Raw genomic sequence first — 13,113 nt, forward strand, 5'->3', positions numbered from 1 at the left:
TTTGTTCTATGTTGCTCTGTCTGTATGCTACGTCTGGCTTGTTCTATGTTGCTCTGTCTGTATGCTACGTCTTGCTTGTCCTATGTTGCTTTGTCTGTATGCTACGTCTTGCTTGTTCTATGTTGCTCTGTCTGTATGCTACGTCTTGCTTGTTCTATGTTACTCTGTCTGTATGCTACGTCTTGCTTGTCCTATGTTGCTCTGTCTGTATGCTACGTCTTGCTTGTCCTATGTTACTCTGTCTGTATGCTACGTCTTGCTTGTTCTATGTTGCTCTGTCTGTATGCTATGTCTTGCTTGTCCTATGTTACTCTGTCTGTATGCTATGTCTTGCTTGTCCTATGTTGCTCTGTCTGTATGCTATGTCTTGCTTGTCCTATGTTGCTCTGTCTGTATGCTATGTCTTGCTTGTCCTATGTTGCTCTGTCTGTATGCTACGTCTTGCTTGTTCTATGTTGCTCTGTCTGTATGCTACGTCTTGCTTGTCCTATGTTGCTCTGCGTGTGCTCACTGATCAATGATTGTCTGTATTGTTATTTGTAATTGTTTTTAATAACCTGCCCAGGGACTGCGGTTGAAAATTAGCCGGCTGGCTAAAACCGTCAATTTTACTGAAACGTTGATTAATGTCCCTGTAAAAAAAAAGAAAAAAAGTCAACAACTCAAAAATTAAACTCAATAAACTCTCTCTTTTCTCTCCCTCCCTCTCTAGGTTTTGTGTGGGAGATAAGTTCTTCCTGAAGAACAATATGATCCTGTGTCAGACGGACTACGAGGAGGGGCTGATGAAGGAGGGATACGCCCCGCAGGTTCGCTGACTACAGATGAAGAGTAGAGAGAGAGAGAGAAGGGGGGGGGTGATGGGATTGAGGAGAGCAGAGAGAGACTGAAGGGAGGAGGAGGAGAGACATCCAATCAGACTGAAGGGAGGAGGAGGAGAGACATCCAATCAGACTGAAGGAAGGAGGAGGAGAGACATCCAATCAGACTGAAGGAAGGAGGAGGAGAGACATCCAATCAGACTGAAGGGAGGAGGAGGAGAGACATCCAATCAGACTGAAGGAAGGAGGAGGAGAGACATCCAATCAGACTGAAGGGAGGAGGTGGAGATCCATCCAATCAGACTGAAGGAAGGAAGGAGGAGAGCCATCCAATCAGACTGAAGGAAGGAAGGAGGAAAGCCATCCAATCAGACACCAAAAGCACTACTACAACTCTCTCTCTCTCTCTCTTCCTCTCCAATGTCAGAGCCCTAACGTGTATATAACCAACCAACAACCAACGTTCAACCTGGAAGGGACCGTTTCTCAGCTGTACAGAATAGCCATAGAGACTGGCTATTAGAGACTAGCCATAGAGACTAAGGGTTGTCAGAGGAGGAGGGGGGAGGGGAGGCCCTTACAAGGTCACAATGGACGACATGTACAAAAGTTGACTTTGTTTGTGTTCTGAAGGATGATGCCTCTTCCCAACAACCAAACACTGGCTTTACAATGATACCCCAATCCACCTTCCCCCCCCCCCCCCCCCCCAGAAAAAAGAGACACGAATACTTACACCCCCCCCCCCCTCCCCAATGTCCATCCCCCCCTCCTATTCCTCTCTGAGGGACCAGGGGAGAACCTAAACAATCAAGATCCCAGTGTCTGAAACCCATATGACTCAGTCTCCACTAGGGCCCAAGTGACTATCTGACCCGACCCGGGAGAGAACTACGGAGATACAGAGCGTCACCATCCGATCTCAGGTTGGATTCAACCACAATCCAACCATCGTGATCTCTTCAGCACCAACTTCAATTCAACCACAATCCAACCATCGTGATCTCTTCAGCACCAACTTCAATTCAACCACAATCCAACCATCGTGATCTCTTCAGCACCAACTTCAATTCAACCACAATCCAACCATCGTGATCTCTTCAGCACCAACTTCAATTCAACCACAATCCAACCATCGTGATCTCTTCAGCACCAACTTCAATTCAACCACAATCCAACCATCGTGATCTCTTCAGCTCCAACTTCAATTCAACCACAATCCAACCATCGTGATCTCTTCAGCTTCGGAAAGCTCTCTCCGTGTCGTTTTATAGACTCTCATTTGGGACTCTCCTTGGAAGACTGACGATTCTGGACTGTGGTCCTAGGGAGTGGCTTGTAATTAGTGCGGGGGGGGGGGGGGGGGCTTGGACATTTTTTTGCGGGAGTTCTCACGTTTTGTTAAGGCCTTGCCTGCCTTTGGTTTGTGCTCTCACACTGGGTCTGGGGGGGGGGTGACGGGTGAGGGGGGGTTCTAGGGGTATCGGGGGGGGGGGGTTCTAGGGGTATCGTGGGGGGGTTCTAGGGGTATCGGGGGGGTTCTAGGGGTATCGGGGGGGGTGGAGTGGTTCAAGGGGTATCGGGGGGGTGGAGTGGTTCAAGGGGTATCGTGGTGGGGGGGCGGGGTTCTAGGGGTATCGGGGGGGTTGACGGGTGAGGGGGGGTTCTAGGGGTATGGGGGGGTGATGTGTGAGGGGGAGGTTCTAGGGGTATCGGGGGGAGTGAGGAATGGTTCAAGGGGTATCTGGGGGGGGGGGGTTTCTAGGGGTATCTGGGGAGTAGTTCAAGGGGTATCGGGGGGGGGGTTTCTAGGGGTATCTGGGGAGTGGTTCAAGGGGTATCTGGGGGGGGGGTTCTAGGGGTATCTGGGGAGTAGTTCAAGGGTATCGGAGGGGGGGGGTTCTAGGGGTATCTGGGGAGTGGTTCAAGGGGTATCTGGGGGGGGTTTCTAGGGGTATCTGGGGAGTAGTTCAAGGGGTATCGGGGGGGGGGGTTCTAGGGGTATCTGGGGAGTGGTTCAAGGGGTATCTGGGGGGGGGTTTCTAGAGGTATCTGGGGGTTTCTAGGGGTATCTGGGGGGGGTTCTAGGGATATCTGGGGGGGGGGTTCTAGGGATATCTGGGGAGTGGTTCAAGGGGTATCTGGGGAGTGGTTCAAGGGGTATCTGGGGGGGTTTCTAGGGGTATCTGGGGGTTTCTAGGGGTATCTGGGGGGGGTTCTAGGGATATCTGGGGGGGGGTTACTTTTTGTAGACTGTATTTATTCCATTTATTTGATAAGCTTTCAGTGCTTTGACTATTGATCACCTGTTGTCCCAATTTTGATTAATGCGGAATGTCATTCTTCAACATGCTGATACTTGAATTGTTTCAATCACTATTAGTTTAATCACTGTTTTAACTCTCAGTCAGTTGTGACTAGATGGGAGTAGCCTGGCGCTTCCTCTTCTGGTACGTAGGCTGTACTGTCAACTGGCGCAGATGCAAGTTGCCTTCAATGAAGACTTTGCTGGTCACATGGTCTGTGAGCGTTAGGTAATTGTTACTCCGAGGTGTTTCCTCAATGACACTCTATTTCGTATATGGAGCCCTGGCCAAAAGTAGTGCACTATATAGGGAATAGGGCCCTGGCCAAAAGTAGTGCACTATATAGGGAATAGGGCTCTGGTTTAAAGTAGTGTACTATGTAGGGAATAGGGCTCTGGTCTAAAGTAGTGCACTATATAGGGAATAGGGCTCTGGTCTAAAGTAGTGCACTATATACGGGAATAGGGCTCTGGTCTAAAGTAGTGCACTATATAGGGAATAGGGCTCTCTGGTCTAAAGTAGTACACTATATAGAGAATAGGGCTCTGGTCTAAAGTAGTGGACTATATAGGGAATAGGGCTCTGGTCTAAAGTAGTGCACTATATAGGGAATAGGGCTCTCTGGTCTAAAGTAGTGCACTATATAGGGAATAGGGCTCTCTGGTCTAAAGTAGTGCACTATATAGGGAATAGGGCTCTGGTCTAAAGTAGTTCACTATATAGGGAATAGGGCTCTCTGGTCTAAAGTAGTGCACTATATAGGGAATAGGGCTCTCTGGTCTAAAGTAGTGCACTATATAGGGAATAGGGTGGCATTTAGGATGCAGGGCTGGCTTTGAGGGACCCGTGAACCTTCCTTCTTGGAAGGAAAATACCACATTGACCTAGCAACTGAATTTAAATGATCAACTATCAATTAAGGGCCAACCATGCTGAAGCATCATTTACAAAGAAGGCAACAGTTAGCTAATGAACACAAACAACTCCAAGGGAGTAAGAAACAGAAAGATTCCTTCCTGCTTGCTATTGTATAAAGGTTTCTTATGTCATCCAGCATGAGATGTTTATTTCCCAGGAAGGACAACAACAACAACAACAACGCTTGTAAATAATGTATTGTAATAATTTTAAGCACAAATGTAATACAGTTTTATTGTGTTAACAATGTGTGCATTCAGTGTCTTCCTTTTTCTCTGCAAACTGTCATATAGCGCTCTGGAAAGAAATGTCCCTTGGTTACTATGATTCTATGATTCTATGATTCTATGATTCTATGATCAGCTTCCCCTCCCCCAATCCTAACCTTTACCATCAGTGGCACTCCATCATATTGCCACATTTGGCGTAGTCGGCAGGAATCGGGGACCGGATGATGGAAATAAATAATTTCATAGAAGTATATTGGTAAACAATATACACTATTGAGACAGTACCAGAATCAGAGGGAAGATGGATACGTGGGAGAAACGGAGAGGAGTGGTGGAGGAATGGGGGAAGAGTCTTTACATGGGATTGATGTGGAGATGGGGGAAGAGTCTTTACATGGGATTGATGTGGAGATGGGGGAAGAGTCTTTACATGGGATTGATAGGGGATGGGGTATGAGGGAAGAGTATTTACATGGGATTGATATGGAGATGGGGGAAGAGTCTTTACATGGGATTAATGTGGAAATGGGAGTCTTTACATCGCCTTTTATACGTGTCATACCCTGATCTGTTTCACCTGTCTTTGTGCTTGTCTCCACCCCCCTCCAGGTGTCACCCATCTTCCTCATTATCCCCTGTGTATTTATACCTGTTTTCTCCGTTTGTCTGTTGCCAGTTTGTCTTGTCAGGTCTTACCAGCGTTCTCTCCCGCCTTCCTGTTTCTCTAGTTCTGTTTCCTAGTTTTTCCCAGTTCCGACCATTCTGCCTGCCCTGACCCCGAGCCTGCCTGCCGTCCTGTACCTTCCTGACTCTGACCTGATTACGATCCTCTGTCTGCCCTGACCCCGAGCCTGCCCGACTCTGACCTTATTACGAACCTCTGCCTGCCCTACCCCGAGCCTGCCTGACTCTGACCTTATCACGAACCTCTGCCTGCCCTGAACCCGAGCCTGCCTGACTCTGACCTTATCACAAACCTCTGCCTGCCCTGACCCCGAGCCTGCCTGACTCTGACCTTATCACGAACCTCTGCCTGCCCTGACCCCGAGCCTACCCGACTCTGACCTTATCACGAACCTCTGCCTGCCCTGACCCCGAGCCTGCCCGACTCTGACCTTATCACGAACCTCTGCCTGCCGTCGACCTGCCTTTAACTGCCCCGTGTTTCTAATAAATAATCTGAGAAGTGTACTATCTGCCTCCTGTCTCCACCTGGGTCACATCCTCGTGATAATAAGGCTATTTTATACATTACAGAACTATTTATAACAATATTTTATACTTTACAGAACCATTTATAACAATATTTTATACTTTACAGAACCATTTATAACAATATTTTAGACTTTACAGAACCATTTATAACAATATTTTATACTTTACAGAACCATTTATAACAATATTTTAGACTTTACAGAACCATTTATAACAATATTTTATACTTTACAGAACCATTTATAACAATATTATATACTTTACAGAACCATTTATAACAATATTTTATACTTTACAGAACCATTTATAACAATATTATATACTTTACAGAACCATTTATAACAATATTTTAGACTTTACAGAACCATTTATAACAATATTTTATACTTTACAGAACCATTTATAACAATATTTTAGACTTTACAGAACCATTTATAACAATATTATATACTTTACAGAACCATTTAGAAGGATATTATATACTTTACAGAACCATTTAGAAGGATATTCTATACTTTACAGAACCATTTAGAAGGATATTATATACTTTACAGGACCATTTAGAAGGATATTATATACTTTACAGAACCATTTAGAAGGATATTATATACTTTACAGAACCATTTAGAAGGATATTATATACTTTACAGAACCATTTAGAAGGATATTATATACTTTACAGAACCATTTAGAAGGATATTATATACTTTACAGAACCATTTAGAAGGATATTATATACTTTACAGAACCATTTAGAAGGATATTATATACTTAACAGAACCATTTAGAAGGATATTATATACTTTACAGAACCATTTAGAAGGATATTATATACTTTACAGAACCATTTAGAAGGATATTATATACTTTACAGAACCATTTAGAATGATATTATATACTTTACAGAACCATTTAGAAGGATATTATATACTTTACAGAACCATTTAGAAGGATATTATATACTTTACAGAACCATTTAGATGGATATTATATACTTTACAGAACCATTTAGAATGATATTATATACTTTACAAAATCATTTAGAAGGATATTATATACTTTACAGAACCATTTAGAAGGATATTATATACTTTACAGAACCATTTCGAAGGATATTATATACTTTACAGAACCATTTAGAAGGATATTATATACTTTACAGAACCATTTAGAATGATATTATATACTTTACATAACCATTTAGAAGGATATTATATACTTTACAGAACCATTTAGAAGGATATTATATACTTTACAGAACCATTTAGAAGGATATTATATACTTTACAGAACCATTTAGAATGATATTATATACTTTACAGAACCATTTAGAAGGATATTATATACTTTACAGAACCATTTAGATGGATATTATATATTTCTAGAACCATTTAGAATGATATTATATACTTTACAGAACCATTTAGAAGGATATTATATACTTTACAGAACCGTTTAGAAGGATATTATATACTTTACAGAACCATTTAGAAGGATATTATATACTTTACAGAACCATTTAGAAGGATATTATATACTTTACAGAACCATTTAGAAGGATATTATATACTTTACAGAACCATTTAGAAGGATATTATATACTTTACAGAACCATTTAGATGGATATTATATATTTATAGAACCATTTAGAATGATATTATATACTTTACAGAACCATTTAGAAGGATATTATATACTTTACAGAACCGTTTAGAAGGATATTATATACTTTACAGAACCATTTAGAAGGATATTATATACTTTACAGAACCATTTAGAAGGATATTATATACTTTACAGAACCATTTAGAAGGATATTATATACTTTACAGAACCATTTAGAAGGATATTATATACTTTACAGGACCATTTAGAAGGATATTATATACTTTACAGAACCATTTAGATGGATATTATATACTTTACAGAACCATTTAGAAGGATATTATATACTTTACAGAACCATTTAGATGGATATTATATACTTTACAGAACCATTTAGAAGGATATTATATACTTTACAGAACCATTTAGAAGGATATTATATACTTTACAGAACCATTTAGAAGGATATTATATACTTTACAGAACCATTTAGAAGGATATTATATACTTTACAGAACCATTTAGAAGGATATTATATACTTTACAGGACCATTTAGAAGGATATTATATACTTTACAGAACCATTTAGAAGGATATTATATACTTTACAGAACCATTTAGAAGGATATTATATACTTTACAGAACCATTTAGAAGGATATTATATACTTTACAGAACCATTTAGAAGGATATTATATACTTTACAGGACCATTTAGAAGGATATTATATACTTTACAGAACCATTTAGAAGGATATTATATACTTTACAGAACAATTTAGAAGGATATTATATACTTTACAGAACCATTTAGAAGGATATTATATACTTTACAGAACCATTTAGAAGGATATTATATACTTTACAGAACCATTTAGATGGATATTATATACTTTACAGAACCATTTAGAAGGATATTATATATTTATAGAACCATTTAGAATGATATTATATACTTTACAGAACCATTTAGATGGATATTATATACTTTACAGAACCATTTAGAAGGATATTATATACTTTACAGAACCATTTAGAAGGATATTATATACTTTACAGAACCATTTAGAAGGATATTATATACTTTACAGAACCATTTAGATGGATATTATATACTTTACAGAACCATTTAGAAGGATATTATATATTTATAGAACCATTTAGAATGATATTATATACTTTACAGAACCATTTAGATGGATATTATATACTTTACAGAACCATTTAGAAGGATATTATATACTTTACAGAACCATTTAGAAGGATATTATATACTTTACAGAACCATTTAGAAGGATATTATATACTTTACAGAACCATTTAGAAGGATATTATATACTTTACAGAACCATTTAGAAGGATATTATATACTTTACAGAACCATTTAGAAGGATATTATATACTTTACAGAACCATTTAGAATGATATTAAATACTTTACAGAACCATTTAGATGGATATTATATACTTTACAGAACCATTTAGAAGGATATTATATACTTTACAGAACCATTTAGAAGGATATTATATACTTTACAGAACCATTTAGAAGGATATTATATACTTTACAGAACCATTTAGATGGATATTATATACTTTACAGAACCATTTAGAAGGATATTATATATTTATAGAACCATTTAGAATGATATTATATACTTTACAGAACCATTTAGATGGATATTATATACTTTACAGAACCATTTAGAAGGATATTATATACTTTACAGAACCATTTAGAAGGATATTATATACTTTACAGAACCATTTAGAAGGATATGATATACTTTACAGAACCATTTAGAAGGATATTATATATTTATAGAACCATTTAGAATGATATTATATACTTTACAGAACCATTTAGAAGGATAGTTTATACTTTACAGAACCATTTAGAAGGATATTATATATTTATAGAACCATTTAGAATGATATTATATACTTTACAGAACCATTTAGAAGGATAGTTTATACTTTACAGAACCATTTAGAATGATATTATATACTTTACAGAACCATTTAGAAGGATATTATATACTTTACAGAACCATTTAGAAGGATATTATATATTTATAGAACCATTTAGAAGGATATTATATACTTTACAGAACCATTTAGAAGGATATTATATACTTTACAGAATCATTTAGAAGGATATTATATACTTTACAGAACCATTTAGAAGGATATTATATACTTTACAGAACCATTTAGAAGGATATTATATATTCATAGAACCATTTAGAAGGATATTATATACTTTACAGAACCATTTAGAAGGATATTATATACTTTACAGAATCATTTAGAAGGATATTATATACTTTACAGAACCATTTAGAAGGATATTATATACTTTACAGAACCATTTAGAAGGATATTATATACTTTACAGAACCATTTAGAAGGATATTATATACTTTACAGAACCATTTAGAAGGATATTATATACTTTACAGAACCATTTAGAAGGATATTATATACTTTACAGAACCATTTAGAAGGATATTATATACTTTACAGAACCATTTAGATGGATATTATATACTTTACAGAACCATTTAGAAGGATAGTTTATACTTTATAGAACCATTTAGAATGACATTTTATACTTTATAGAGTGGAGGTCTGTTTTCTAGGAAACTTCTTCATACTTTACATTCCATGTATTAGACCGTGGGGTTTACTGGGGCTGTTCAGGTCATGTGGCGCTAACTCAAGGGCACAGCATTAGATGCTCTGACACACACACACACACACATACACACAGACACGCACGCAGAAACACACACATACACACAGGCACACACACACGCAGACACACACACGCAGACACACAAACACACGCAGACACAAACACACACACACACCCACCACACGCAGACACACATGCGCAGACACACACAAGCAGACACACAAACACACACACACGCACACCGCACGCACACACACACACACACGCAGACACACACACACACACACCCACGCAGACACACACACACACACCTCACCCCACACACACACACACACGCAGACACACACACACGCAGACACACACACACACACGCAGACACACACACACACACGCAGACACACACACACACAGACACACACACACACAAACTTTAGATGCAGATCAGCCTGGCAGCCCCCATAACAGAACATTTCCCTCTCTGTCCATTACCCAAAACAACAGACCATGTTGTTGCTAGCTCTATGACATATGATTGATCTGAGGCTAGCTCTATGATATATGATTGATCTGTAGCTCGCTCTATGATATATGATTTATCTGCAAATAGCTGATATATTGGGTTCCCAAGTGGCGCAGCGGTCTAAGGCACTGCATATCAGTGCTAGAGGCGTCACTACAGACCCTTGTTCAATTCCAGGCTGTATAACAAACGGCCGTGATTGGGAGTCCAATAGGGAGGCGCACAATTGGCCCAGCGTCACCCGGGTTTGGGGTTTGGCCCGGGGTATGCCGTCATTGTAAATAATAATTTGTTCTTAGCAGACTTGCCTGGTTAAATAAAATAACAAATATCATTGATCTGCAACACAGTCTTTCTTTGTTGTCCTTCTCCTCTCCTTGTAAAAATGAATGTTTGGGAGTTCGTCATGCCAGGGTAGATATATGTCATATCATAATCTTCTTTTAAATAACAATCGCATAATTGTTTTACTTTTTTATATTTCAATGTGTTGTTTCTACTAATTCCTCTGTGTTGTTTCTACTAATAATCTTCTATAATTCCTCTGTGTTGTTTCTACTAATTACCCCCTATCATTCCTCTGTGTTGTTTCTACTAATTATCTTCTATAATTCCTCTGTGTTGTTGCTACTAATTCCTCTGTGTTGTTTCTACTAAGTATCTTCTATCATTCCTCTGTGTTGTTTCTACTAATTATCTATAATTCCTCTGTGTTGTTTCTACTAATTATCTTCTATAATTCCTCTGTGTTGTTTCTACTAATTCCTCTGTGTTGTTTCTACTAATCATCTTCTATAATTCCTCTGTGTTGTTTCTACTAATTATCTTCTATAATTCCTCTGTGTTGTTGCTACTAATTATCTTCTATAATTCCTCTGTGTTGTTGCTACTAATTCCTCTGTGTTGTTTCTACTAATCATCTTCTATAATTCCTCTGTATTGTTTCTACTAATTATCTTCTATAATTCCTCTGTGTTGTTGCTACTAATTCCTCTGTGTTGTTTCTACTAAGTATCTTCTATCATTCCTCTGTGTTGTTTCTACTAATTATCTATAATTCCTCTGTGTTGTTTCTACTAATTATCTTCTATAATTCCTCTGTGTTGTTTCTACTAATGATCTTCTATAATTCCTCTGTGTTGTTTCTACTAATCATCTTCTATAATTCCTCTGTGTTGTTTCTACTAATTATCTTCTATAATTCCTCTGTGTTGTTTCTACTAATTACCCCCTATCATTCCTCTGTGTTGTTTCTACTAATTATCTTCTATAATTCCTCTGTGTTGTTGCTACTAATTCCTCTGTGTTGTTTCTACTAAGTATCTTCTATCATTCCTCTGTGTTGTTTCTACTAATTATCTATAATTCCTCTGTGTTGTTTCTACTAATTATCTTCTATAATTCCTCTGTGTTGTTTCTACTAATTCCTCTGTGTTGTTTCTACTAATCATCTTCTATAATTCCTCTGTGTTGTTTCTACTAATCATCTTCTATAATTCCTCTGTGTTGTTTCTACTAATTCCTCTGTGTTGTTTCTACTAATCATCTTCTATAATTCCTCTGTGTTGTTTCTACTAATTATCTTCTATAATTCCTCTGTGTTGTTTCTACTAATTACCCCCTATCATTCTTCTGTGTTGTTTCTACTAATTATCTTCTATAATTCCTCTGTGTTGTTTCTACTAATGATCTTCTATAATTCCTCTGTGTTGTTTCTACTAATTAGCTGTGTTCGATGGAGAGCCATCCTGTATGTTGGAGGTAAAACATTTGGATTAAAGTTCTAGCTTGTAATGAGCTTCAAGGGTTTCAATTGGTCTGTAATTAGCTAGGTGGGTTTAATAGGGGATGTGATTGGCTAGGTGGGTTTAATAGGGGGCTGTGATTGGCTAGGTGGGTTTAATAGGGGATGTGATTAGCTAGGTGGGTTTAATAGGGGATGTGATTGGCTAGGTGGGTTTAATAGGGGATGTGATTGGCTAGGTGGGTTTAATAGGGGATGTGATTGCCTAGGTGGGTTTAAAGGGGGATGTGATTGTCTAGGTGGGTTTAATAGGGGATGTGATTGGCTAGGTGGGTTTAATAGGGGATGTGATTGGCTAGGTGGGTTTAATAGGGGATGTGATTGGCTAGGTGGGTTTAAGGGGGCTGTGATTGGCTAGGTGGGTTTAATAGGGGATGTGATTGTCTAGGTGGGTTTAATAGGGTATGTGATTGGCTAGGTGGGTTTAAGGGGGCTGTGATTGGCTAGGTGGGTTTAATAGGGGATGTGATTAACTAGGTGGGTTTAATAGGGGATGTGATTGGCTAGGTGGGTTTAATAGGGGATGTGATTGGCTAGGTGGGTTTAAGGGGACTGTGATTGGCTAGGTGGGTTTAAAGGGTCTGTGATTGTCTAGGTGGGTTTAATAGGGGATGTGATTGGCTAGGTGGGTTTAAGGGACTGTGATTATCTAGGTGGGTTTAAAGGGGGATGTGATTAGCTAGGTGGGTTTAATAGGGGATGTGATTGGCTAGGTGGGTTTAAGGGACTGTGATTATCTAGGTGGGTTTAAAGGGGGCTGTGATTAGCTAGGTGGGTTTAAAGGGGGCTGTGATTGGCTAGGTGGGTTTAAAGGGGGCTGTGATTGGCTAGGTGGGTTTAAAGGGGGATGTGATTAGCTAGGTGGGTTTAAAGGGGGATGTAATTAGTTGTGATCAGTAATTAGTTTCTATATCATTACAGAGAGCTGTAGTATGTCTCTCTACATCACTACAGAGAGCTCTAGTATGTTAATCTACTATAGACCAGAGCCCAGTGCA

At 38.6% G+C, this 13,113-nt stretch overlaps 1 protein-coding gene across 5 annotated transcripts in view; it reads left to right on the plus strand.

The window, feature by feature from the left end:
• The window catches only part of LOC118936425 (LIM domain only protein 3), a 126,261-nt gene extending 125,361 nt beyond the window's left edge, over positions 1-900 (plus strand). For 2 of the 5 annotated variants that reach the window (XM_036945341.1, XM_036945339.1), the window contains exon 4: positions 713-900. In XM_036945341.1, coding sequence (XP_036801236.1) covers positions 713-818 — 106 coding nt within the window. In that variant the 3' untranslated portion in view covers positions 819-900. The remainder of the gene's footprint in view (positions 1-712) is intronic. The other 3 variants (XM_036945340.1, XM_036945342.1, XM_036945338.1) reach the window with 3 other exon arrangements.
• The last annotated feature ends 12,213 nt before the right edge of the window (positions 901-13,113 follow it).

The sequence above is a fragment of the Oncorhynchus mykiss genome, chromosome 15 (assembly GCF_013265735.2).
Source record: "Oncorhynchus mykiss isolate Arlee chromosome 15, USDA_OmykA_1.1, whole genome shotgun sequence".
In the NCBI taxonomy this organism is placed as follows: domain Eukaryota; kingdom Metazoa; phylum Chordata; class Actinopteri; order Salmoniformes; family Salmonidae; genus Oncorhynchus; species Oncorhynchus mykiss.